This window comes from Lichenostomus cassidix, chromosome 1 (genome assembly GCF_008360975.1).
Source record: "Lichenostomus cassidix isolate B80296 chromosome 1, HeHo_3.0, whole genome shotgun sequence".
In the NCBI taxonomy this organism is placed as follows: domain Eukaryota; kingdom Metazoa; phylum Chordata; class Aves; order Passeriformes; family Meliphagidae; genus Lichenostomus; species Lichenostomus cassidix.
The window spans coordinates 29,407,080-29,432,719 of NC_139479.1; the positions used below are offsets into that span (position 1 = coordinate 29,407,080).

Sequence of the window (25,640 nt, forward strand, 5' to 3'; positions counted from 1 at the left end):
TTTTTATTTTTATTCCATTCCTGGAATGATGTCCATTCTGATTACACCAAGTGTCTTTCACTTATTTACAAAAAACCCCTAATTTGAACAACAGTTTTGGAATCACTGAAGTGCTGTCACTTTTTTTAATCTGCTTTTTGCCAAACACTGAATTTGCGCTTCTTCCAAATTGCGTCGCTTGTTGTCCTTCAATATAGCTCACCTTTTACTTGTCTTTTCTCTGCCACCACCTCCACATGCCTCCTCCCAGCTAACATTTTGCTAGATGTTCCTCTGTTTCCTTTTCCTCTTTTCCCTATTTTCTTTCATTAACTCTAATTTTCCTATGTTCTTCCCTCAGCTTCAAAGTTCTTCTCCACAGCCCCTTCCACATTGCTTTGTCTGTCCAGTCTTGTCTGTCTTCTTGATTTTGCCACTTTAATCTTCTTGTCACTATGCCCAGTGCTTTTGGAGAGTTCTAACACTGCCAAGTCTTATTTTGGGAAAATGCTAAGGAGTTGCTTTAAGGAATACTTTGGGTTTGAAGGTATTTATTTGTTTGTTTGTTGAAACACTGACTCTAGAACAAAAATGGGAACAGCCTTGATGCTGACACAGAGTAGGATAGTTCATCGAGCTCATGGCTTTTCCCAATTATATCTTCTGCATAAACTATTCCAGGCTCCACCAGGCCCTGCCTGTGTCAGCCGCCACAACATATAATCATGATTAGGAAGGACATCAACAAAGTTTAACAACGTTGTTTGTTGTTTGACAACATAGGTAAGAGGTGCAGGAACATACAACTGTTGTCATCTGGAGGAAAACAACCATTCAAAAAAGACTGGTAGCCTTTGAAAACAAGTGGTTTGTTTCAGAAGCTTGAAAAAGGTGTGTTCTATGACAAAAATAGGGAAGAGTTTGTGTTTATTTAAGAAGAGGTATATGTCAAGTACTTCTGTTTAATGGAAAACAAGTCTATAGAATGATCATGTTTATTCAGTCCCTTAACCTTGTACTTAAATACTTTTGCCTCCAGACATGGTATATACCCTGTCACCATTTTTCGTCCTTCAGGAATGAACTCCCCTCAGCACAAGAGCGTAGCTGCTGTGTGTATCTGAACTTGTATGGCTCCATTCCCTTTCCCCTGGGTGTCTGTGCACCGTTCTGTTCCTTGCTGGCTTCTGGCCACCCCTTGTTCTCTTGTGCTCTTGCTTCTGGTGGTTCAGCCTCCCTCCACTCCTCAGGAAGCCATGCTTCACCCTCGAACGAGGACGAGGTGTGCCCCGGAGGCTGCGGTAGTGACTCATCGAACTTGACGCGTGTGTCACTGCCGGGGCTGGTGGACAGGAGTGGCCCCCCATGGCAGGGCTCAAGGCTGAGCAGCCCCGAGGGCTCGTTGGCAGGAGAAGGCGGCTGCCGGGCAGGGGCGATGGACAGTCCGGGCAGGAGGCGCTCCAGGCTGATCCCCCGCGGGCACCAGGGGGCCAGGGCTGAGCTGTGGCCCTTCAGCAGCCCCGGCAGACCGGGGGCAATGGCATCGTGGCCTGGATCAGAGAGTGGTGGGCAGGACTAGGGAAGTAATTGTCCCCTTGTATTTGGCACTGGTGAGGCTACACTTGCAGTGCTGCGTCCAGTGGTGGACCCCTCAATTCAAGAAGGACACGGAGGTGCTGGAATGGGTCCAGAGAAGGATAGTGGACCTGGTGGAGTAGTGGGTCTGGAGCACATGTCCTGTGAGAAGCGGCTGAGGGAGCTGGGGTTGTTTAGCCTGGAGAAAACAGGACGAGGGAGAGCTCATCGCTCTCTACAGCCACCTGAGAGGAGGGTGCAGCCAGCTGGGGGTCGGCCTCTTCTCCCAGGTAACCAGTGACAGGACAAGAGCACACAGCCTCGAGCTGCGCCAGGGTGGGCTTAGGTTGGATATTAAGAGAAATTTCTCCAGAAAAGGTGATTAGACATTGAAGCGTGCTGCTTAGTGAGCCGGTGGAGTCACCGCCCCTAGGGGTGTTTAGGGAAAGCCTGGACGTGGCATTGAGTGCCATGGTCTAGTTGACATGGCGGCGTTCGGTCACAGGTTGGATTCGATGATCTCAGAGGTCGTTTCCAGCCTAATTGATTTCGCGATGGGTGCCGCAGCGCACAGGCCCCGAGGCCACCCCGAGCCCCTCGCCGCGACTCCCCGCCCGCCCCCGTTCCGTTCCCGTGCTGTGCCGCCCCCCTCTCCCGGCATGCCGCGGGGCGGGGCGGCCCGGCCCGGCCCCCTGCTCGCCATCAGCCGCGGCGGGCGGGCTCTGCCCGGGGCGGCACCGCGGCTACCTGCACGGCGCGGGGCGGCCGCGGGGCAGAGCGAGCCGGCGGTGGCGGCGGAGCGACCTCTTCACGCTCCTCCTGTCCGCGGCGGGGGCGGCCGGGCCATGGTGCGTCGCGCCCGGCTGGCGCTAGTGGCGGCGGCGCTGGTGGCTCTGGGGGCGCCGCCGCCGTGCGCGGGCGCCCGGGCGCTGGAGTGGTACACGGCGTGGGTGAGCACGGCCTACGTGGAGCCGCTCAGCAACCGCACGGTGCTCGGCAACACGGAGAGCGGCCGCTACGGGGACAGCTCGCCCAAGGAGAGCGCCCAGGGCCTGGTGGGCATTCCGCGCGGCGCCTCGCCTCGCCACATGGAGGGCTGCGCCGCCGACACCGACTACGACGTGCCGCTGCCGCCCGGCCGCCGCGGGCCTCCCGAAGGCGACCCGCCGCCCTGGATCGCCTTGGTGGCCCGCGGTGGCTGCACCTTCAAGGACAAGGTCACCAACGCGGCGCGGAAGAGGGCGGCCGCTGTGGTCATCTATAACGAGGCCCGCTTCGGCAACAGCACCGTCTCCATGTCCCACCTGGGTGAGCTCGCCGCGGGGAAGGGGGATGCTTTCGGGGATCGCTTTGTCTAACGCCGGGCCGCATCGGTGATGCGGCTCTGCGCGGTGAGGAATGGGGATGTGGGGAGGCAGAAATCCCTGTAAAAATGGCATAGAGAGCCGGGATTTTATCTTCCTATAAACCACACTAGGGAAAACGCCGGGACCGTCTTCTGTCTCCCAAGTTACGGTTCAGGCGTCAGGGAGGAAATGCGGCACAGCCATGGGGACCGGCAGCCGTGTGACAGGCTGGGATAGGAGGCTTGGGTTTCCTTTAGGGATATATTTTTGCCTGGTACCTTCTGGCACAATGGCTACAGCGGTCACAGGTAGGCCGCTTTCTGCAGGCCGTGTGCAAATACACCAGGTATCCCGAAGATGCCTTCAGGTGCTTTTGAAGGTACAACCGTAGCTATTTGAAGATACCTTTTGGTATAGGCTTTATTGTAATAGCTTCATCGTCCTCTCCTGCGCAGGTCTGTAAAGGGTGGGAGAGAGGTGTAAGCATCGGGTAATCCTTAAACGCTCGCAAATGCAGTAGGAAAACTGAATCCTGGAGAACGGTGTTGGCTTGTCCCAGCGTGCTGCTGCTGCTGTGTAGCTTGCAGAGGGGTTCTGTGATTTTTGCCGAGATAGGAATCCAGATATTCTGTCACTACAGTCCCCGCTTGGGCTATGACACAAAAAGACTTGCTGAATTTTTATGATTATGACAACCTGAAAAGCTTAAATCAAAGACGGAAAAATGCATCAAAACTTGGCAGTAAGATCTGTTTGCTTTTATAGATTTTTGAGAAGCTGGAAGGTCTTCAGAGGAGGATGTGAAGACCAGGCAAACTAAGCAAAAAATTCTCTAGATGTGTGCTTCACATGGTTTACTACGAGTTTAATGTCTGGCTCTCATTCTTGGTTGGGAGGAAGGGAAGGACCAGGGATTTGTTTGAAGTAAAACCATAATGTGTTTCTAAAGGAAGCAAACTTATTTTCTTAGTACAGTGAGCTGAAAATCTCAGTTAAGAGCTGTTGCTCTATTGCACATGTGATTTATCAATCGGAAAACAAGTCTCTCGTCTTGGAATACCCAGTAGCACCAACTGGGGGATTGGAAGCATGATTAATGTTCTTAGCCTGCTGCTTGTTTGAGATCAGCCTGGCCCATTCTATATTCTTGATTGACTGTGAAAGTGGAGGTGAGATGCTAGATAAAATGAACCTTTGGTTTTAAACCCGTGTGGTGATTAAGATACTTTGTTGTGTAACGCTGCTTTAATCTTAAACAGTTTCTTTTTCTTGCTTTCGCTCTGTATTGGCCAATCAGTACAATTTTTTTTTCTGCATTCTCCATTCTCCATTATAACCTCTCATAAGTATTATTTGCTCTTTTGTTGAACCTTTTTCTCCTTTTCTCATCTTGCCCTTTTTTTCTTTTTTTTTTTTTTTTATTTTCTCTTTTCTGCTGTCATCTTTGTGCTACAGAAGACCTTCTTGGGCTTAATACTCAGTTTTGGACTTCACTAATATAGTTACATCTGCCAGTGACATAAAGAGGAGTGCTCTCTGACTGCTCGTTGGGTTTTTTTTTTCTTCTTGAACTGGCAGAATGTTGCTGATAAAAGTTGCACCTATGTAAAGAGTGTGATTTACTATAGTGCATATATACAATAATACATTCATATTTATACTGACTTCATAAATGCAGGTTCGACCTTACAATTGTTTGAATGGGAATATAATAATATATCCATATATAATTATGAGCTCCGATGCAGTCATAAATATTTGTTTCATGGTTGACACTTCCAGACATGTAAATGTTCAAATACTTTCAGTACATTTTGGGAATATAGGGGAGGGGTACTGTAAGTGGTTTAAATCTTGTGCTTTTTAAAGGGAAAAAGGTCTGTGGAAGACTGGCAAGGAAGAATGTGGAGGGTAAAGTGGCATTTTATAGGATCTGTGTTTTCAGTTCTATGAAGGGATTTGTGAACTGGCACATGAGGAAGCCAGCTTTGCTTCTGGGAGGAGTGCTGAGGATAAATACTCTGGGAAATCTGCAGTGCAGTAACTAAGGAGTGGAGTTATATGCATAAGTAAAATCCGCTTAATGGGTTTGCAATTAGTGGCACTGAAAATGACGTGAGATGGAACAATGGTTATGGCTGGTAGAGATGCAGCCCAAATTTTGTGAAGGTGATAGATGGCTTTTGTGATCTCAGTGTCATCTTTTCATTCTTCTGGAAGACCTGGCCTTTGAATTTTCTGGGATGTGTGTGATGCATGCTGGTTTTGTTGACAGTCTTTTCATGTTTTTAGACATGTTTCAGCTTGAGTAAAAAGAGAGGTTCTTGATCAGGTGAAGAAATAATCTGTTATAGCTGGTGTCAAAGCATTTGATAAAGGACAAATATTACAAATAATCTGTATTTTTCACCTTGTAAGCTTCCTGAGTGCAGTGAGTAGGGGTTCTAATTAAAGTTTTGGAACAAAACAGTCCAGAATTTGGATATGTAGCCTTGAAATCCTGTCCCTTCTTCCGAAAGAAAGTTCTTCAAATGCGACTCTGACATGTCTCATTTCAAGCCTTTGCTCTCTGTCCAAATTACATTGTTCAAAATGCTGGATGACTTCCCTCCTCAAGGAAAGTAATAGTGACACAACTTCATGTTTGGCTGAGAAGCTTTTTTCCATTGGAAAACTCATTTTACCCTAATGACTCAAGGAGCTGTACTTCATTTACTGAAACTGAATAATATAAATTCAGACTTCAGCTTTACAGACTTGGCAGGCAGTCTTAACTCTGTTCATTTGTGGTGATGGTGGTGAACTTAATACTTCACAGAAGCTTCAAATTCCTTTCCAAAACCAAAATAAATATTGCATATAAGTATTAGTTGGGAGTGGGTTGGAGAGGAGTCTGTAGAGGCAAAGTGTGGAGTATTGTAGAGACTAGACTAAGGAGAGTCAGAGGCTCAGTTCTGGTTGAGAAATTGGGGGAGGCAGAGGTGTATTGCAATGGAAAGAAAACAGGGTCCTCTGGTTCTATAGTTTGCCTGTTATATTTCATGCTGGGCACCCAGCCATCTCTACATCCCCCCTCAAGCTAGGGTTTGGTGATCCTGATCAGAACATAAGTTACATTATGGTAGACTATGGATTGAAATACAGTTATGCTTGACACGCAGGGATGGGAGGCACTGGCTGTAATAGTTTGAGGTAGATCTGGAGTAGGGCTTTAATTCATGGTTTGTGGATTTAAGGGAAGCTTGGAACTTAATTTGAGTGTATGGCTTTGGCTACATAATGAAAATGGTCTTGATTTGCCAAAATACATCCAGATAGTTCTTTCCTCCGTTGTCATGTGGTTTTTTTTTTAATGCATATATGTTCAACAAAACAGATGCAAATTACTTTGTGCTCATGATTCTGTAAGCTTTTGCTATTTCCAAAGCAGCACCGTTAGAGTTATTTTGACATGTAGTTCAACTCTTTGCTGCATTGCTTGCAGCACTACTCAGGATTCTCAAATGGTGCATAATTTCTGTATTACTGCTGGTTTTTACTGAAAGTTTCTGGTACTGTAACTTCTGAAAGCACAGTGGCTTTCTTAAGTAAGTCATGACTATAGTGTTGAGCTGCTAATGCTGTTCTGAAGAAACTGCTTATATATGTGTTGTAGATAAAAGTGCATGTGTTGGAGCTCAGGTGGAAGAAGGTATGTGTATCAGTGGTTATGCATCCTCCTTGAGGCAGCTGAAAATACAACACACACCACGGATTAGGTGAGATGAGGTTGGGGTAGATGGTTGAGACAAAGCTTGTTACAGGATTGTTAACATACTGTTAACAGCTGTTTGTGTGGACCAGGAACTAAAAAGAATGTTTGGTGTCAGTTGTGGCAATATTAGTAGGGTGCCTATGTTTACATAGGTCAATGGACTGACCTTAAACATTTTTAGTAAGATGGTTAAACTCTGGGAGCTTTCTGACATTTCTCAGGAGGACAAAAACTAGAGTGTGTCTGTGATCAGTTTCCAGATGACAGAAAATTATCTTTTTCATCTCTAAGCATGAGTGGGAATAAATGTTGTAGTTCGGGGTGCCTGGAATCAGAATCTGTACCTGTCCTACTTTTTCCTCATTAGGAAAGTGCTGGTTTCCTTTTGCAAGAAAAGACTGGCAGTGGTAGTGGTAAAACTGACTGTACTGACAGAAAACATACCTTCATCTTCAGAGTTCCAAATTTGCCTTTTTTTGCAAGTATCCTAAGGATCTGCCAGCCATGATAATGTTAAAAAGCGCAGACCAAATTTTAAATGGACCCAATTTCACTGAAGCATCGATCAAACCTAGAAAAAAGATCAAGTTTACTCTAGCAGAGTAAAAATATGATTATGTATTGTAAAATTAGAAGGTTATAGAAAGGCAAAGCCAATAAAACATGCTTTCAGTAGATATATATATATATGTGACACTTGGAGTTCTCTTTATAAATGTGGTTTGAGGTGTCTGAGTTGTGTTGCAGTTGAAGAAGCTCATGGAATGACTCAACATCATTTCAGTCTTTGAATAACGAGTTTCAGAACAGAAGGCTAAAATTAGCAAGGAATGAGTTAAAGCCTTTAGTCTTACAGGCTGCTCAGGGCAAGTGCTTCTCTGAGACTGTTCTTGTTCCTTTTGTAATCATGGATTGCAATTATTCTTCTCTTCTCTGCCTTTTGTCTCATGACCTTCAAGGCCATTGTGTTTTGTTGCATGTATTTTTAATGGCAGGCTCATCACCAAATCTTTAAAGCTGTTAAAATGCTTTTAATGGGCATTTATTTGAAAAATATACAGTATACTTATGCTAATCTTAAAAGTGGGAGGTGTCACACTGTCTAGCAGCCATTGTGCAAAAGTAGCCTGACTTTCATTTCAAGGAAATAACTGTCTGATAGTTGGGCATTCTGGTGACAAAGCAGAGAAAGACATTACTTATTGTTTTGGGGATTTTAAATACTTCATTCTAACAATACTTCATTGTTAGAAGTAGTGCAGAGAATTAGATAGCAGGGTTAAACTGACTCAAGATTTCAGGGCTGAGGTGGAAACTTACTGATTGAAAAATCCAGGCTGCCTCTAATCTTGACACTTCCTTTTCTTCCCTAAGCTTGGATGAAGCCACATAAATCTTTCCAACACATCTGTACCATTCCCTAGCCATCCTTAGGCATCCCTCCTGTTATTTGTAACTCTTACAATTGATTAAGGACACAGGACCTAATCTCCAGATTTAGGTATGTGGATAGCAGCTCTTACCAATGTACAATAAATTCCTACTTTCTTATGTTCTATTCTTGCTAACTCCCTGTGGAGTTTTGCAGGGTCAGAGAGCAGAGAGTGTTTGACACTCTTCTCTGAGATTCATAAGTCTCTCTGGTAATGCTTTTGTGCTGCTTCAGAGAGAACAATATTAATTAACCAATATATAGTATGCTTGGACTTGTGGTATCGTGTGGATCAGCACGTTTTTGGTGAGCAGAGCTAATTGGTGGAGCCTGGTTGCTTGTTGTCTGTTTGTCTTCAGCTTCACTGATTTGTGTCTCCAAACACACCAACCAAGCAAGGCAACATAAGCTGGGTGGGTGCTCCTGGTGAGCAGAGTCGGGTGCCTGAGGGGAGGCACAAGTTGGAGTAACCCTATTTGGAAAATCTGCTCTTTTGCTGGGTCTGGATCTGGCCGACACAGGTGTAATGGTTCTGAGAGCAGATGATCAGAGGTGGGATGGTTGTGTTGAGGTGAAACTGAGAAGGGAGGGTTATTTAGCTAATGCCTGAAACCTTTAGTGTTTCATCCAAAGCAAACTATCTGTGTCTTATGGAGGGAAGAGTTCTACGTACACAAGGGAAACTTCTGCAAATTTCCCCTTGGCTTGGTAGCAGAGGCCAGATTGAAAAGGTGTCACAGCCAGAATTGTCTCAAGAAAAAGAATTTGGTTTAACTAGTTCAGGCAAATAACTTTGTCTTAGTAGGCAGAGGTGGCTGAGGCCAGAATGCAGCTTTGAATTTTGAATATCTCCATTTGATATAATGTTGTAAATTAGGAAGCCATTTCTTCTGACATAGCTTCTCAGTAAGGAATCTAACACAGCTAGGAGCGAAAAATGCTTTAAGCCTTCAGTGGGAGGTCTTGTTGCAGGTAGGTAATCTTGTGAATCTAAAAAAAGTAGCTGTAACATTACAGCTTTTTACAGCTTTTGATTTTCAGCTAGGAAAATCCCTCTCTTTTTCTTCCTTTCTCTCTGAATCAACACTAGTTTCACTTTTTCTCCGAGGTTGGAGATCAAAGTAAACTATAAAGCCATGACTTCCAAGGGTCCAGCAGTGTTGGTACACACAAAGTAAGAACTATTCAAATAGAAATAGTATAGAACAGTGAAAATGTGACATGTTTAACAGGTACATTTGTTTGTAATTTATTTTGTAATACTTGGGTTAGATATTTCTGAGAATACTGGGCATTCCTTCAGGAAAAAACAGAGTAAAACATTCGTCACAGAGGTCTTTAGATTTTGCTAGTTGTTCTTGATAGTACCATACTGGTTTTGGTGGTAGTATGTTGCCTAAAGGGTCTGGTGGTTTTTTTTTGGTTTTGTGGATTTTTTTTGTTTGTTTTTTTGTTTTTTAATTAGGTTTTTTTCATATGGTTTGAGTGCTCTGGACTTATAATACATTAGAAGAATCCTTTGGTTCATTGCTCCCAAAGGAGTCACAAAGTGTTTCTTTACAAATTCTTGTCTTGAAATTACATTTTGAATATTTAGTATTAAAGAATCTCTAATTATTTCAATGTTTGAAATAATTAATTATTAAATATCTGAATCTTTTTCTCCTGTTTACATATCCAGTGTAATTGTGCTGTGGATTCAGATTGAAACTAAACTGAAGTGTCTCTCTTTGTGACATTCACATATTGTCTCCATCTGCAACTAAAATGCCCACTCTGACAAATAAAAGACCAGCTGTTCCTGAGTTGCTAGCTAGGACTTCAGCAGCTTTGAGATGAGACGTTTATAACTTGTCTGGCTTTTTTGCATGGATCCACATCTCACCTCACTGTGGAATGATGACTGTAGGGCCTTGAACAGTGAAGATGCATCTGTTGAACTTTATCTCGTTTGAGAGTTTTTGAAAGTAAATAAAGGATCCTTTACTAGTAAACTTTCTATCAATTCTGCTATAACTGAAAGAAAGCACTGGAGGTTTTCCTGTAATTTTGCTCACTATCCTAACTGTAGAGGCCAAATTACCATCAAGTAAGAATGCCTGCATTTTTACTGACTTTTTTCTTTTTTTGTTCCCCCCAACAGGAACAGGAAATACAGTGGTGATAATGGTTGGCTATCCAAAAGGAATAGAGATATTGGAGCCAGTACGAAGAGGGATTCCAGTAAAAATGACTATTGTTGTTGGCACACGACATGTGCAAGAATACATTAGTGGCCAATCAGTTGTGTTTGTAGCCATCGCCTTCATCACCATGATGATTATATCGCTTGCTTGGCTCATATTTTACTATATACAACGTTTCCTGTATACAGGATCACAGTTTGGAACCCAGGTAAATGGAGCTGATGATGCTTAAGAGTATTTACCTCCTCCTTGTGTCAAATCAGTTGCCTAACTTCAATTGTTTATTGAAGCATTCTTGAAGATGTGCCTTCTTCCTATTTTGCTAACTGTGAATGCTGCTCAGCAATAATCAATGAGGCTAATGAGCACTATGGTAATTTGCATCGCAAGTTTGACTAGTTATAATTATTAGATGCTCATATGAAGTAAGGAGGAATACATTTAGCCACTTGTCAACAACAGAGTAAGGGCAGCTTCTTATGTGATCCGTCACCTAACTGAACTTCCTTCCTTTTGACATTTAAAGTTACTTTTGTTCTTCAATAATTTTCATTCTGAAAGTATTAACTTCCCTAAGCAGACTTTTTTAATGGAAAGAGACCATGGTAAGTTTTATTTTTTATTAATAACCCACAAGTTCTTTGGGATAGAATTTTTAGTTCTAAAGCTTTGTGAAAACTACTTTTGATACTTGTAATTCTACAACTCCACTGTAGAGTTACTGAATTACAGCAGACTAGAAGGTGCATGTGTGGTGAGATTCAGCTCTCTTGGGCTACTCAAGGCGATGGATGAGAGCAGTGAGAGTACTGAGAAGGTTTGGAAGGAGTAATTTTGTTCCTTATTTGCCCTTTTCACATTCCTGTACTTAGATAGAAGGGAAAAAAAAGTCAGCTTTACTTCTTTCTCCTGAGGAAAGTACTTTATCAGAAAAATTTGGGTTGGAAGGAACCTCTGAGCCCCTGTAATTGACAGCAACTTACACTGAGTTGTTGAGGACTGTATGTACAGCTGAGTTTTGAAAATACCTTAGAATGGCACTTATCTCTGCTTTTTACCTCTGCAAATAGGTTAGGTTTCTTCCATTATCATCAGCAGCTCTACCATAGTTTTCTACTAACTGAAAAATAAAGTTGCACTTGTTTATATTTGCAGGGTTTTTCTTCTATCCTCAGGCCAGAAAAAAATACTGTTTCAATCAGTGCTTAGCATGTGGACTTACCAGACATAGATTCTAGCTTTGGAGGAGTAGGGAAGGGATTTTGGTTTGCTGTCAGAAGTCTGAACTCTGTTTAGGACTTACAGGACTCTTCTAGGAAAGTATTGAATTTCTCTTTTCATTAACTGAGGATAACACACAGGACTTCTGTATTGGTTAAACTTGGGGTCTCCACGAAATTTTGGATTCCTAGAAACTTTTTTACTAAGCTTTTAGTCTTAAAATTTATTTTCTGAGAATACTTTCAGGAAAACAAAAATTTTGAGAAGTATTTGTAGGAAAAGGGGTATATTTCTGTGTTGTAACATTGTTTGGTGAAAAAAGTTGCTTCTTCCTGTTGCCTTTTAGATAGTTCACACTGAGGAAAGTTCACACACTTTATGAAGCATCGTATCATATAATGTAATTTCGTTTTAAGGGTGTGAATGTGATGTTTCTCAGAAATATGTGCCACAGACTGTTAATAGATTTTGCCATTGTCATCCAAATGCCAATAGATTTTGCCGTTGCTTGTCATCCAAATGGTTCTTAAATGAATTAAACTGTCTAGCATGAGAAAGTTATGCTATTCTCTCATTTCTTTCTCTTCTAAAATGGCCATTGAAAACAAAATTGATGCAAGGTTGGAAAGTGTTTTGAAGATATTAGTCAAGGTGTAATATTAAGAGTCTCAAAAGAATTTTAGAAACAAAACGCCACTTTCTAATTCAAATCTTGATTTGCTTGGCTTATAAACTCTAATAAAATTGAAGCTTGTGAGTTAAACGTTATGCTTTAAAGCAAGCTGCTGTGTAGCTGCTAAGTGAAGATGAAGATGGGTATCTTAGGATTTATTCCAACATTAGTTTAGTAGTAAAACTACAGAAGATCTCCTTGCTACTGAAGATGAAAACAGGACTGTGCAGAAAACCCTGAGAAGGTAGAATATGCTTCTGCTGCTGGTTTTGTCCATTTCTGAGACACCTTTCAGATTACTTATCTTTAACACCATAAAAATTAAAAAATCACAAGTTTTAATGCTATAGATTTGTAAAATTATATATGTCATCATAATCATTACAGAGAAAAGCTGCCATTATGGGTTTGGGGTTTTTTATTAATTTATGGTGTTTCTTCAATGAGGGTTGCTGCTAGACAAGTCAGCATCTGTCACTTGGGAGTGTTCAGTTTCTCACTTTCTTGCAGTAGCTAGCACTTTGTCTTGGAATACAGTACTGCATTCTTTTCTCGTTTCCCCTCTAAGCATAATTATACTGTATAGAAGTCCAGTAGGGTGCATCATGTCTGTAAAGCCTTTCTTGTCATCTTTGCATAAGTGTCCTTTCAGTGCAAAGCTTTGTCTAACGCAGGAGACAGTGTTTAACTGAGGGGAAGTATTAATAGCTACAAGTAGCCTTTTGACCTGGTGGCCAGCTGCAGGCTGCCTGGCAGGATTGCACCTTCTCCCAGACTGGTGCAAAACGTACGGTGTGCTTGCTCATGGGCTTGCCTAACTGGAAGGTCTGGTTATATGGCTGCTGTTTCGGCTCTGCTTGCCTCTAAAGCCTGCAAGGGTTTCAGCTTTCCTGTGCAGAAAGGCCCTTAATGCCAGCAGTCGGCACGTGGGGCTGGGTCTGCCCTGTGCTCTGCTCACTGCTGCACTGCTTGGGCTCTTGGTGCGAGCAGTGTGCTTCCAGAGTGGGTGTGCTGAGCCTCAGGAGTGCACAACGTGCAGCTCCTGAACATCTGCTGGCTGGAAATATTTTATAAACAAATTAAATGCCTGGAGATCAATTTTTTTTAGATGCATTGAGAAGACTCAGTAATCCACATGGAAAATATTTAAAATCTTTTAAATATAGCTCCTGAAACTAATGTCTGTACTAATACTTAAAATCTTCTTTCAAGGGACACAGAAAAGAAACCAAGAGAGCCATCAGCCAGCTCCAGCTGCATACAGTAAAACGTGGAGAAAAGGTAATTCAGTATCTCTGGTTACTGCTGTAAGTTTTTAAAATGGTGTAAGGTTTTCAAAGTATTTAAACTAAAATTCCCACAACATAATTGCAGTGTGACATGCAATCTTAGGCTTATTTTAGGGCCTTTGCTTAAAACGCAGAATTTAAAATTGAAGTGTCAAATTTGAGCTACTTATGAAATGTAAGGCTTCTTTGTTGCACATAATATCTGGTCATGCAGAATGTATAGGGGCTGGTACTGTAAAGATGAGGAAACATTGTTATCTTTTCAGCACTTGAAAACATCAACAAGTGTATTGCAAAATACTTCCTAGGATGTACTGATTGCACAGTTCTTACAGCTGACGTAATGTTTTGTTTTCTTAAAAGAACATTCGTCTTATTGATCAGAAGGCCTTAAAAAAATAAAAAGCTTTGAAAAGTAAAACACTTGTTTCGTTTTTTGACATACAATATATTAAGGAGCTGTATAGGTTTAACCTGAAGCATAAAGTTTTTAAAGTACATTTCAGTGTTACAAAATAAAGGTAGTCTGAAAATTAAAGCAGCTTTCAGAAAGTTGGCTTTGACAGTATATGGCCTAAACTCAGCTGTATTCGAATAACTGAAGTAGAAAAGCCAGCATTTTGAAAGAAAATATTTTAGTTGGAGTTTTGGGAGTGCTGATCCTACATGCAAAATTCTGACTAGATTTCTGCTAGTACATAGGCATTTTTTTCCTTCCCCCTAGCCCTTGTCTTACTTGATTAGTTTTTATTTAAGGACTGATTTACTCAGAGATGAAAAGCAAGGGTTAGGTTATTTTTAAATCTATGAATAAAATTAAAGTGACAAAGAACATTGATATGTAAAAACTTTAAAAGCTGTGGTGCAGCATAAGCTGTTCAGCTCAGATCATGTGCTACAGAGAATATGTCCTTCATTTAGTAAATCAGTTTTGAAGCTTAAAAAACCCCAAAACTGTCTTTGAACTTGTCTTTTTCCTTTTATGCTTTCAGCATATTTAAATAGTGTTTTACTAGTACTTCTTACTTTTATTTAGATTATTTTTTGATGGAGTTTAGCGTATAACACAAGCTATGAACATAGGGGTATTCACGCTTCAATTCATGCAATGGTGACAGTCAGAGATCAAGGAAGATGGACTTGAACCCAAACTTGTGTAAAGCACTATCAGAGCATAGCATCAGCATAGGAAGAAAGGGATGTAGAAAGGTCACGATGAAATCTATGCTAAAAACCATATGGAAGATATTAATGGCTTTTAAAATTGATGTTCAGTAAAATCTTCAGAAAAGACTTCATATTGTGTGATTTTTTTTTTTTTTTGCAGTATACCAGGGAGTTCCTTCCCATAAATCAACCCTTTACTAAAATAAATAAAATGGGGGAATTTGTTATACCGTATGCTAGTTGTTCCTATGAGTGCTGTGTTAGTTAAGAACAGTAGAATGTGATAAGGTTAAAATCTCTCTATTAAAATAGAGTTTTTCTGTTTGGTAAATCATATTTTTAATTTTATTTGAATCAACGTGCTATCAGCAAATTTATGTAACTTACTGATGCAGAGGTATTTTGAAGAACTAATATAAATTGGTCTGGAAATTCAGTCCTGTCTACTCTGTAAATACACATTTTTTCTTCAAATATTTCCTTTCAGCCATTTAAAAAGAGTCTGTTTCTTTTGTTGTGACACAGTACAGTCTTTCATTATCTCTTCACTTGAGGTTGAGATATTTGACTAAAAATAGGTCATATATTAAAAGTGCATTTGCTATCATGTAGATTTTTTCCTGAGAAGCTTATGGGATTATTGTAAAATGGACACTCATTTGAGTATGTGCTACATATGGTGTGCTTGGATTTTGCCTCTTGTACAGAATAAAAAATACCTTGTTATAGAATAAGCACTTGTTTTATCTTCGCTTACGTAAAAAAAAGTCTTAATGTGATTTACTTGGAAATTTAAGGCATTAATTGTGTAAATTGATGGCATGCAAACGAGGAAAATACTGGCCTTGAACTTGGAAGTTTGCTTGTAGAACTAATTAGTTTGAATGTTTGTGGTATTGAAACTGAAGTGCTTCAGTAAGTTGCAAACCAAAAATACTAATTTTGTGGGGATGAAAGGAAAGGAATTTTCCCACTGTCAGTTCTTCCAATGTTTAGGTTTTATATGGCCCACTTAATGTTGGTTTATTTCTCTTGTGTTTGGAGGTATGCATCATATTTCCACTGCAACTCTAATCATTGCTTCAAGAAGACAGTAAGACCTGTTAGGAAAGATATTTAACCCTTGGGGAAAAATGGAGGTGGGAAAATCATGGTCTGTTTAGTGTAAACTTGGAGAAAAGCTTTAAACCCAAATTGCATACTTGAGTTCTCTCCTAGCTTCGAAGGGATATCTGCTAGGATGTGGTAGAAAACAAGAAAAAGGTGAAGAATTTAGTTTATTTTGCATTCTGTGAAGCTAGCTATTACCCAAAGCTTGTTCTGTAATGAAATATGAATGTAATACACTTAAATATGTCATATTTAGGGTTTAGATGTTGATGTGGAGAACTGTGCTGTGTGCATTGAGAACTACAAACTGAAAGACACTGTCCGAATTCTGCCATGCAAGTAAGTTGCCATAATTATTCTTTACTATTCAGCATGTTTTTCTGAAGAAATGGGATGAATTTCCTATAAATTCTTCTGAACCTTTGGTGGGAGAGCTGAATCTGTCTTTTGTATGGCCTGTTAAATGTTGAAGGGCACTGTGAGACCACGTAGCACTTCATATGTATGTGGGAGCAACTGGGAGAACTGCAGGAGTGAAGTCGATCTTGCTAAAATTGGAACTGTACACTGTTGAACTGGTAACTGTGTGGTGTCTTTGTGGTTAGTAACATCTCTTACTTAAGAAAGCTGGCATGAATGACAAGGCTTCCAGAACCATGTCTGTGCTAGTAAACTGAGCAGCAGCTCATTGTCAAGATTATTAAGGAAAGGTTTATTTTTAATCTGTTAATTTGCACACTGTTTGAAGGGGGGATGTGTGGCTTTCATGGTAAGTTCTAAAGAGCATTTCTTTTTTTAGGCACATCTTCCATAGAACATGCATTGATCCTTGGCTTTTGGACCACCGAACTTGTCCAATGTGTAAACTGGATGTTATCAAAGCTTTGGGATACTGGGTATGTTGCACACTACTTTAATCTTCAAAGTAGAAGTACAGTCTAGGAGGCAAGACTTCATCTAACTGTTTAGAGTGAGAAGAGCTGTTATTTGATGAGACCTGAGAAACTGGGCAAAGATGCAAAGAGTCATTGAATGAGAACCAGAAAAATAAGGGAATTTTATGGGTAAGAACTTAAATAGAAAAAATTGTTTATCGAAGATTCATAAGCTTCTCAATACACTATCTCCAGCTGATGATATTAAGGAATTTGAAGCAGAGGTGAGACCATTTGCCCAGGCTGCAAAAATATAACTGAATTAAATAAATCTAGAACATATATTTGATGTTGAGAACTGCAATTCAAAGGAAGAAATTTTGGTTTTTCTACATAGAATGTTTCTGTATTTCCACATATGGCCTGTGTTTTATCCCTGTAAATGAGCCAGTACTTAAAACCTTCCTGAAGACATTCACCAGAAGTTGGTTAAGTAGAGAAAATGATGTGCTCTCATTTCTTCCTGACAGCACCAGAAAAGAGAGATGAAGACACATGCGGTAGGTTACTCAGTCACTGTTGATAAATAGTCTTGAGTTCCACTAAAATGCCACAGACAAGAATGTACCTCTCTTACCTCCTGCTGCTCTACAGAAATCTCTAGAAAATAGGGGTGTTTCCTGGTTTCACGGACTTTCCTTTCATAGATTAGCTCTGTCTTTTGAGTACCTTTTCTCTTACTTCATTGCAGAGAATTGCCAGGTCTATGGAAGAGGGTTATGGATTACTGTTTTGCTTTGTCAAAGGGGACAGTGGTCTTGCTGTGTAATGTATATACACCAGTTTTGGTGCTTCTGTGTATTAATTCAGACTTTACCCAAGAGTTGCAATCTCTTTGACATGTGAAATAGCTACTGCTACTTTAATATTATTATATTAGCAGCTTGGTTTTTGCTCACATTCAATTCTTGGGGTTGGTGTATCTTGTGTTATATGCAGAAGATAACACAAGATTTTTTGAATACAGGCTGAAAACTGAAATACTGGAACCTTCAGAATAATTATATTCCCTGAATTTTTACTGTTGCAGAGGATACTGATACTAACCCCAACCAGGAGGAGTAATAAACTCCCCTGCTTGTTGGCCAAAATGACTTCTGGAAAGCAGATTGAATGGGATTATATTAAATAGAGAAACCCAGTTCATTTTTCTAATGAAATGAGGCAAATGTGTCCTGCTTATGCATCAGTCGTTCAAGTCTCACTGAAGCTAATAATGCAGGAACTCATTCAGGAATTTTTTTCTAGTTTAGTTTTCAGTTTGATCCGGGTTGCCCAGTCTAGTCTGAGGAGTGATTGCCTGAATTTTTTTACTGATGTGAAGAAGTGCCAAGAGCAAGGCAGCTCCTCTCAGCAGTGCACTGAGTGACATACCTGCAGAGAAGAAAGTGCGGCCTTATTGTAGAAATATACTAAGCCTTCTGCAGAGAGGCTTAAGGCTTGGTTCAGTTTTGGACAACAAATACTTGAGATGCTTTTACATTTTTAAAAGCTTGAAGTAGAAAAAAGGCAGTAAGTCCTATTACGTGGCTTTTGTGAAAAGCAGACTTCAACGGTCTAGTTCTTCATTATGCTATTTTTTATGAGAAAAAGAACTGCTGTTCAGCATGTCTGACTGATTTTGTAGAGCACTGCTGAATTTTGTAGTTTCAGTGCTTATTTAACTGTTTTAAGTTTTGTAAACCAAAATCATTAATGCCCCCCTGCCCACAAACATAAAGATAAGTATCACATGTATCATGTGTTCAATTGTAGCATGTCTATAGCTCATTAAAATTCAGTACATTTTAAATTATGTGGATTTGATGCTGAAGAAAGAATCAGCCTAGAATTTCTTAAATCTTAAGATGAGCCTTTGCTAATTGTTTGAGGAAGAGAAAAATACTAAGAAGCAAAAAGAATAACTATTTAAACTGCAATATATTTGCTTATGTATAAATAACTTCAGTATATCTATGGTAATGAAAGTAGTCTGTTTAATTTTAAAAACAGAATTGTATGTATAGCACTTTAAATTAATTTTCAGAATGGAACAGAATTGCATAGATCGTGCTATACAATAGGATTAAATAAATCCCATTTGCCTGTGATGCAAACATGTTCCTGCAAAGCGGCAAGCCAGCGTGCTTGCGTTTTTGGAACAGGCTTAAAGTTAGGCTGGAGGTAAAGCGGAAGAGAATTTGGTTCTGATGTAAATGTTTGGTCACCCTAGTAAAAAAGTCTTGGTTAACTACTATAATGAAAAGTGAAGACTCTGAGGCTTCTGCAAACTCAAAAAAAAACCCAATTTCCTCTGTGGAGACTGTATGTGCTGAGCCTGCTCCGAACCAGATGCAGCAATACTGTTGCTACAGTGTTGAAGTAATCCATCTAAAAGGCTGACTGAGTGGGCTCCTCCTGTTGCTGCTCTTGGCTTTGGGGTGGTTTTGGAAAAATGGCTTTTCTTTTGGTTGGCTTTCTTTCTTTGCAGTCAGACAATAACCTTGAAAGTGGACAATATCAACACAATTCCCAGGAGTGCACACATAATAGCTAAAAAAATGGTCTTTTTTCCATTAAGGTGAGGTTACAAAATGGTAAAATGGAGGAATGTTGATGTCTGATGGTAGACAAAAGTGACAGTTAAATATGTTTAATTTTGAAGGGGGACCCTGAAGATGTACTTGAAGTTCCAATACCTGAATCCATAAGTGGCAGCGTTTCAGTTGGAAGTCTGAGTATTGCTTTGCAAGATGATGACAGAAATGAAGTAAGCGAATTGTCAGCTTCCTCCACTAATGAATCTGTATTGCAGTGTACCAGCTTAAAAGAGGACGCAGGGGAAACCACAGCATTGCTTGGTGAGTTATCAGTGTTTCACTGGACAAACTTTAGCACTAGACATTGCATTAGAAGAAGCTCTTCTGTAACTGGTGTGAGCAGTTAGTACTGCAGTACAGGCCAGACTGAGTGGTGTCACTTAATACTGGTCTTCAAAACATATAAGCAGGCAGATTTTCAAAAACTCTATTGAGCTGGAAGAAACTGGACTGGGTGGGGAGAAAGATGTAAACAGTGTCTTAAGACGATTACTTACCCAGAGAATCTCAAGAACCTTAGGTATATTAAGTATGAAATTTGTTGCTAGAGTCTGAATTAATGTGACAGATAAAGCATATTAAAACGGTAAATCAACAAACAATTTTTCTTTCAATTCCTGATTTGTAGATGTGGATGCCAGTAATAACCGGCATGGAGAACATCTATCCAATGGAAATTCCCACTGAACTGCTCCGTGGAAGATATCTTGAATAGACTGTTGAAGAACTATTATTTTTTATTTAATTAGTATGGACTTTTGTCTAGTGAACAGAAAAAATAACAATGTAAATTATTTTACCTTTCAAACTTTTCTAGCTGGTGTTCCAAAAGGGCTAATAACTAAGAATTTTGTACACAGGAGGATTTTATAAAATCTCCTCTGGATGTCTCATCCTAAAAAAAAAAATGCAATAACCCTTTTTCTGTAAGCATTGTTGCAATGTCATTGTGTTCCAGAGGGCTGTAACAAAGATGAAGACTAGGCAGTGAAAATAATGTAGAATGTGTAATGGTTAAATATTTTGGATGCACTATTTACATTCAGTATGTACACATGGAGAACACTTACAAGCTACAACTATTAAAATGTTCTGAAAGTTCTGATCTGTTGTAATTGGAGCTGAATATTCTTAGAAAAGACATTATCTAACCTTGAAGGAATCAAATAACTTAATGGATATGTTGCGTATCCTTTTCTTGTGATGGAAAAATTGCTGGTTGAAATTTTCCTTACATGTACGAAATACTTCTCCAGTCTTGTAATGTGTTCTACTCAGAGTGGATGCTGAGAAAAGAAAACCTTCTCCATCTTGCTAGCTTTTTATACTGAATTTGGCAGTAATAGGTTGTGCTAGGTGGTCTTCACGTGCTGAGCATGTAGACTTATTTAGTATATGCACACTGGTTACCTCTTTCAATCTTAAGCTCAGTAGAACAGAGGTAAAGGGCTAATTATGGCTAAAATATATTTATTAGTCTATTTATAAGAATTTACATAATTTCTTCTTGCTCCTGTTTCCATCCTGACCCACTTTATGTACAAATTGAAACTGTTTCTTAAGAACTACAAAATTTGGTTTTGCTTTGCTTTTTCTTTTCCTTTGCATAGAGTTGCTGGAATTCTCTTGGATATTTCACATTAGGAGTTTTGACTGGGTTTGCCATTAGCTTTTATTCCTTTCTTTTAGATTAGCAGTATTGTGCCTTATAGGAAAACACTTAAGAAATCTGAAGCATCTGAGAGTAAATATAAACCCTGGCATCTCCCATTAGGACCTCTTATTCAAATATTTATATACTGTAAGTGGTATAAGGAATTGCTAAAACTGTTTTGTAAAGAAATGTGTATATTTAAAACACTACTTAAGAGTGTTAAGTGAATTGTCTAGGATTTTAGCATTGTCATGTTATGAATAATATGCTACATTCCTCAATTTTCTTTGTAAAGCTGTTGCTACAGGTTGCTTAAAACAGTGTCTTTCACTGGACATTTGTTTTAGAGTGCATTTGGTTTTTAAAATGTATATTTGGAATGTTTTTAAGAAAATATGCAATTCTTTTTCTAACTTATATTGAGCTTCAATAGAAGCAATAACTTTTTTTAATTTTAGAATGAATGTTCCAGAAATGAGAGGTTTCAGCTGGGGAAATACAATCTGACCTTCTACTTTGCAGAGCAGATGTTTCACCCTAAATTTCCTTCAAAAAATTCCTGTTAACGCCTACTTAAAAAAAAAATCTGCCTGTTCCCTGTAGGAGTATAACTTTTAGGTTTACTGGAAAACTGTCAGGTTGTAGTTCTGATGTCACCAGCAGGTGCAAGTTTTTGTGATGCCTTTATCTTACAAGAAGCACATGAGAATGGAATATGACTGACCAACCATCTCCAAAACTGAAGAAATAAAAAAAACAACCCACAACTAAACCAAACAATGTATAGGGACACTTATGTTTCCAAAAGAAGCTTATCAACATTTCCAGAACTGCCTTTTTAACTATCTCTTCAGTATTAAAAACTAAGTCTTCTCCCTCTTCTTTAACACAAAATTGAACATTGATGTAGTAAATGTTGAGAGGGTTTAAACTCTAGCTCAAGGAGGAACCGAAAGCAAAGTTATCAAGAGAAGTGTTGTCAGTCTGTGGATTGTGTCTTGCTGGTACCTACAGCACAGTATTCATTCTGGAGAGGAGAATTGTGGTAAGTACTTGAGCTTTTATGTAATACCTATAAAACCAAAAGCTTTTCTGAAGAATTAAATCTGAGATCTAACAGAAAGCTGGAAGAAAAGCTAAGGAACCTGCAAACTGAAAAGTGTGCTTATAAAATCTGGTGTGTGCTGACTTAGAAAAATACCTGAGTGTGAAGACTCCTGAGGGCTGTTTCTCATGCTGGCACTGCACCTGTTTCATTTCAATCATTCACAAGAATAGTTACAGTTTTTTCAGTCAAATATGTTTGCACAGTTGATCTTCGATATAGTTAGGTCTTGTAAGGCCAGCTATGCTGCTGAGGAGTGATGACAATAAAAGGCCGAATTGCAGTGCCTCCAGCAAGCAGTTTGCTCTCTTTGGAAGCACAATGACAAAAATTGTCCGAAGCGAATCACTAGTCTGACCTCAGTCAAAAAGCTGACATGCGTTAGTTTAAAGATGTAGGATGAAAAGTACAAGGCATGAAAAAGGCAATCTAGGGAGTTTAAAAGAGTAGCAAGAGAGGCTTAGAAACAAGAAGCATAGGACCTGCTGTTCCAGATCATCTATTACATTGAGTAAATGGGTGTAGGCTGCTGTAGGTAAATACAGGTGCACATACTTTGCTGATCTGGATCCCCACTAAATTGGATCAAACTGGTATTGCTAGTTTCTGGCACTTTGCCTACCAAAAGCTTGTATGAAGGTCAGAACTAATGAGTGAGTTTTTTCACTCCCTCCGCATGAATGCTTTTTGTAGGTAGGTGCCTCCTGACTCCCCTTCCATTTGGGGAAGCTGTAATCTGCCTCTTCTGCTTCAGCCATGTCCTGCCTAGTGTGGGAGCTGCAGCTGTGTGCATTGTGGGTTCCTGCTGCCCCCCCCACCCTCATCTCTTTTCTCTTCCTAGCTGTAAATTTTTCATAAAACATGCAGGAACTTGTCTTGGACACCTCTCCATACCTTTGCTAGATTTTACTGTAATCAGGCAGTGTTTCTGATTTGAGGCATTCATGTGGTATCATTATATATAAAGCTAAACCCCAGAGCCCACAAGAATTCTAAAGTCCCGCAATGGTGATGCTGAATAAATCACTTTGGAAAAAATCACTGGCAGGACTAGTGTATGCTGGTTTTTGTGGAGTAAGTTTTATTAGTGTTAATTGGTATGGCTTTGCTACTGCTGTGGTTTCCATGAGGGAAAAATTTTGTGAAGTTTAGTGATTTTTAGTTTTGTTTTTTTTTAAGGAGCTATCAAGATGTCAAAATGAACTAGAGGCCCCTCTTGGTTCAGAAATTTTAGTTTATTAATAATGATCTACAAATGACAAACTGGAAAAAACTTGATAGTAAATAATTGTTTAAACTGTCTTTCAGACTTGATAGCAAGCAAAAATGAACCATAGGCATTTCAGATCTAAAAGAATGTTAATAGTTTAATTACTTGCAGTTTCTATTTAACTAGAAAATCTCAATTTTCTTTTACTAATGACTACTAGACTGGATTCTTCATTGCCCCTTAAGCGATGCTTGGAGGAGATTCTTGGCATGTACTGGAGAAGTTTGATAGGGTAGCAGTAACTCCTTTCCCCTGCCCCTTATTCCCCATTACTGTGAATGTAGTCCAGTAGCCTGTTGCTTGTAATTAGGGCTAGATTTTGGAGGTCTACTGGAGGAGTTGTAGGATAATTTACCTACAGCAAAAGTGCCTTTAATCCATACTAACTTAATAAACTGCATACCAGTATATTTCTGCCAAAGCTGGCCTGTTGGCAATTCTGGTCCTGTTCCAGCTTGTAACTGGCACAGAGAAACACCATTGCAACACCTCTGTCAAGTGTGCAGAGCTGCTTTTTAATTACCTGTTGATTTGGCATTGGTCATTTGGGTTTTCTGCCCATCCTGCTAAGCTTCCTCTAAAACCAGCCAGTTGTAATTGTGCAGAGTCCAGTAAGACTGTCCCCTTGGGTAAATTGAAGAGGTGCAATTTTATAATAGGGCCATGGTGAATTACAGTTCCTGAAATGGAATATATCAGCATATTTTTTTTAAACTGGAATGCCTGTAAAAAAATTGTAACATGTCTTTGAGATTGGTCCTTACTGGATGTGTTCTTTATTTTCACAGGTGATATGTGAAGATTTGAGAATTGGAATTGATCATAAACATGCACAAATCAAGCTGAAGTCTTTTGGTTTTGTTCAGTATGGGTCCTGATCTCTCCTCAGATATCCTGCTGTATTACAAAACTTGATTTGAGACAGTTTTAAAAGTAGAATGCCTTTATAATTGCATGTATTTGTGTGAAGAGTGCATTGCCTGGGACTGTCCATTATACTTCCATTGGACATGAAGCTGCTTTTCACCGTCTGAAACATGGTAGTGTTACTGCATTTTTAAATGAGCGTATCCATAATTCAGAAGAGCAGAATAAGTTTCCATCATTTTGTTAGTCTGAAGCTTAAGTCCAAAACTTTGAAGCCACTTACTTCTACTATAAACATATACCTACGGAGAACTATTTGAATTTGCTAGTCTGTCAAAAACTATTCACGATTGACTGTCTTTTATTGTAACCTTGAACTAATTTGGTTGCAGTGTTTGGATTAAGCACTTGTCTTTTCCATTTGTGTATGTACAGTTGTAAGAATGTCAAGTTATGCATTGTTGTTGTAACTTAATGGCTAAAAGCTCAAATTCCATAATAAATTATACAGACCTTTTAAAAAGCAATGTCTGAGAAGCTGGAGGGTTTTGTTTTCTTTGGTAACACTTAGAATTGGATCTGAGACACTCGAAACTAGCACAGCATGAAATAAGCTTAACTTCATGCTGGGTAGCTAAGTGGGAGACCCTTTCAGCATGTGGTGCTTTCCCCATGTTACCAATACCTGGCTGGGCTGGTTTAACTGTGACTGGCTATTATCTTAGAGGGGAGGAGGAAAATCAGATGGAAGAACTGGTGGGTCAGGATAAGAAACAGTTACCAATTACCATCACAGGCAAAACTTCATGAAGCCCAGATAGGACTTCATGAAGATTAGCTTCAACTGACAGTAAATTAGTTTTAGAGTAGGATAGTGAAATAGAAGACTAGAACTACCCTTCTGCTGAGGTTTAACCTGACTCTCCCTTCCGTGATCGGGTGAGCCTGTAACAGCTGAGTCTCTGCTGTTCCCTCCCTCACCCTTTTGCTCTTCTCGTTCCTGAGCTCCTTTCAAGGAGCTGCAGTTCTTCAAGAACTGCTTCAGTGTGGATCCTCTCCATAAGGTGTAGACAACTCCAGGGGTATCACTGAGCTGCCACCAGCCTGGCTGAGGGGCTCTGCTGTGCCAGCTTGTCCTAGCTGGGAACAGGGCAGCCTTGGCCTCTTCTCCCAAAGGCCACCCTGCACTTCCCCAATATCACAACCTTGCCACATAAATCCAACACAAAGCTGGGAAAGCATGGCTTACCTTTCTTCCTAGCAAGCAAACAATACAAAAGCATATAGGAAACAAATTTGAATGTTTTGATCAGGGCTGAAAACAGTATATCACAGACAATACCCATGATAAAATCATAAAACTTCTCGGTAATCTTTATAGTTTTGTGACAAATCCAAGGATTAGGGATTTATGTATATCACTACAACTCAAACAAATATGGTGAAGATGCAGAACAGCTAGACTTTTGCTGTAGCATAATATTAGCAACCTTTGGGG

At 39.9% G+C, this 25,640-nt stretch overlaps 1 protein-coding gene and 1 non-coding gene across 3 annotated transcripts; both read left to right on the top strand.

Annotated features, from left to right (window-relative positions):
• Positions 1–2,213: 2,213 nt before the first annotated feature.
• RNF149 (ring finger protein 149) lies at positions 2,214–24,669 on the top strand. 2 transcript variants are annotated; one of them, XM_085054667.1, is made up of 9 exons: positions 2,261–2,862; positions 10,230–10,480; positions 13,379–13,447; positions 15,989–16,071; positions 16,532–16,628; positions 17,138–17,167; positions 19,312–19,507; positions 19,875–21,945; positions 24,064–24,669. In XM_085054667.1, exons 1-8 carry the CDS (start codon positions 2,400–2,402, stop codon positions 19,931–19,933), a joined length of 1,248 nt encoding a protein of 415 aa, XP_084910793.1. In that variant the 5' UTR covers positions 2,261–2,399; the 3' UTR covers positions 19,934–21,945; positions 24,064–24,669. The 2 variants fall into 2 exon arrangements, with proteins under 2 accessions (XP_084910786.1, XP_084910793.1); XM_085054660.1 differs by lacking the exon at positions 17,138–17,167 and having other exon boundaries at positions 2,214–2,862.
• LOC146444431 (small nucleolar RNA SNORD89) lies at positions 22,254–22,369 on the top strand. The gene has a single exon (XR_014855843.1). It is a non-coding gene; the product is annotated as a small nucleolar RNA SNORD89 (small nucleolar RNA).
• Positions 24,670–25,640: the final 971 nt, after the last annotated feature.

What these genes read in the sequence shown, in the direction of transcription:
- RNF149 (XM_085054660.1), top strand. Translation starts at nt 2,214, where the DNA reads ATGCCGCGGGGCGGGGCGGCCCGGCCCGGCCCCCTGCTCGCCATCAGC. An exon ending in CGTCTCCATGTCCCACCTGG is followed by an intron (nt 2,863 to 10,229) that starts GTGAGCTCGCCG and finishes TCCCCCCAACAG; the next exon opens with GAACAGGAAATACAGTGGTG. An exon ending in GATCACAGTTTGGAACCCAG is followed by an intron (nt 10,481 to 13,378) that starts GTAAATGGAGCT and finishes TCTTCTTTCAAG; the next exon opens with GGACACAGAAAAGAAACCAA.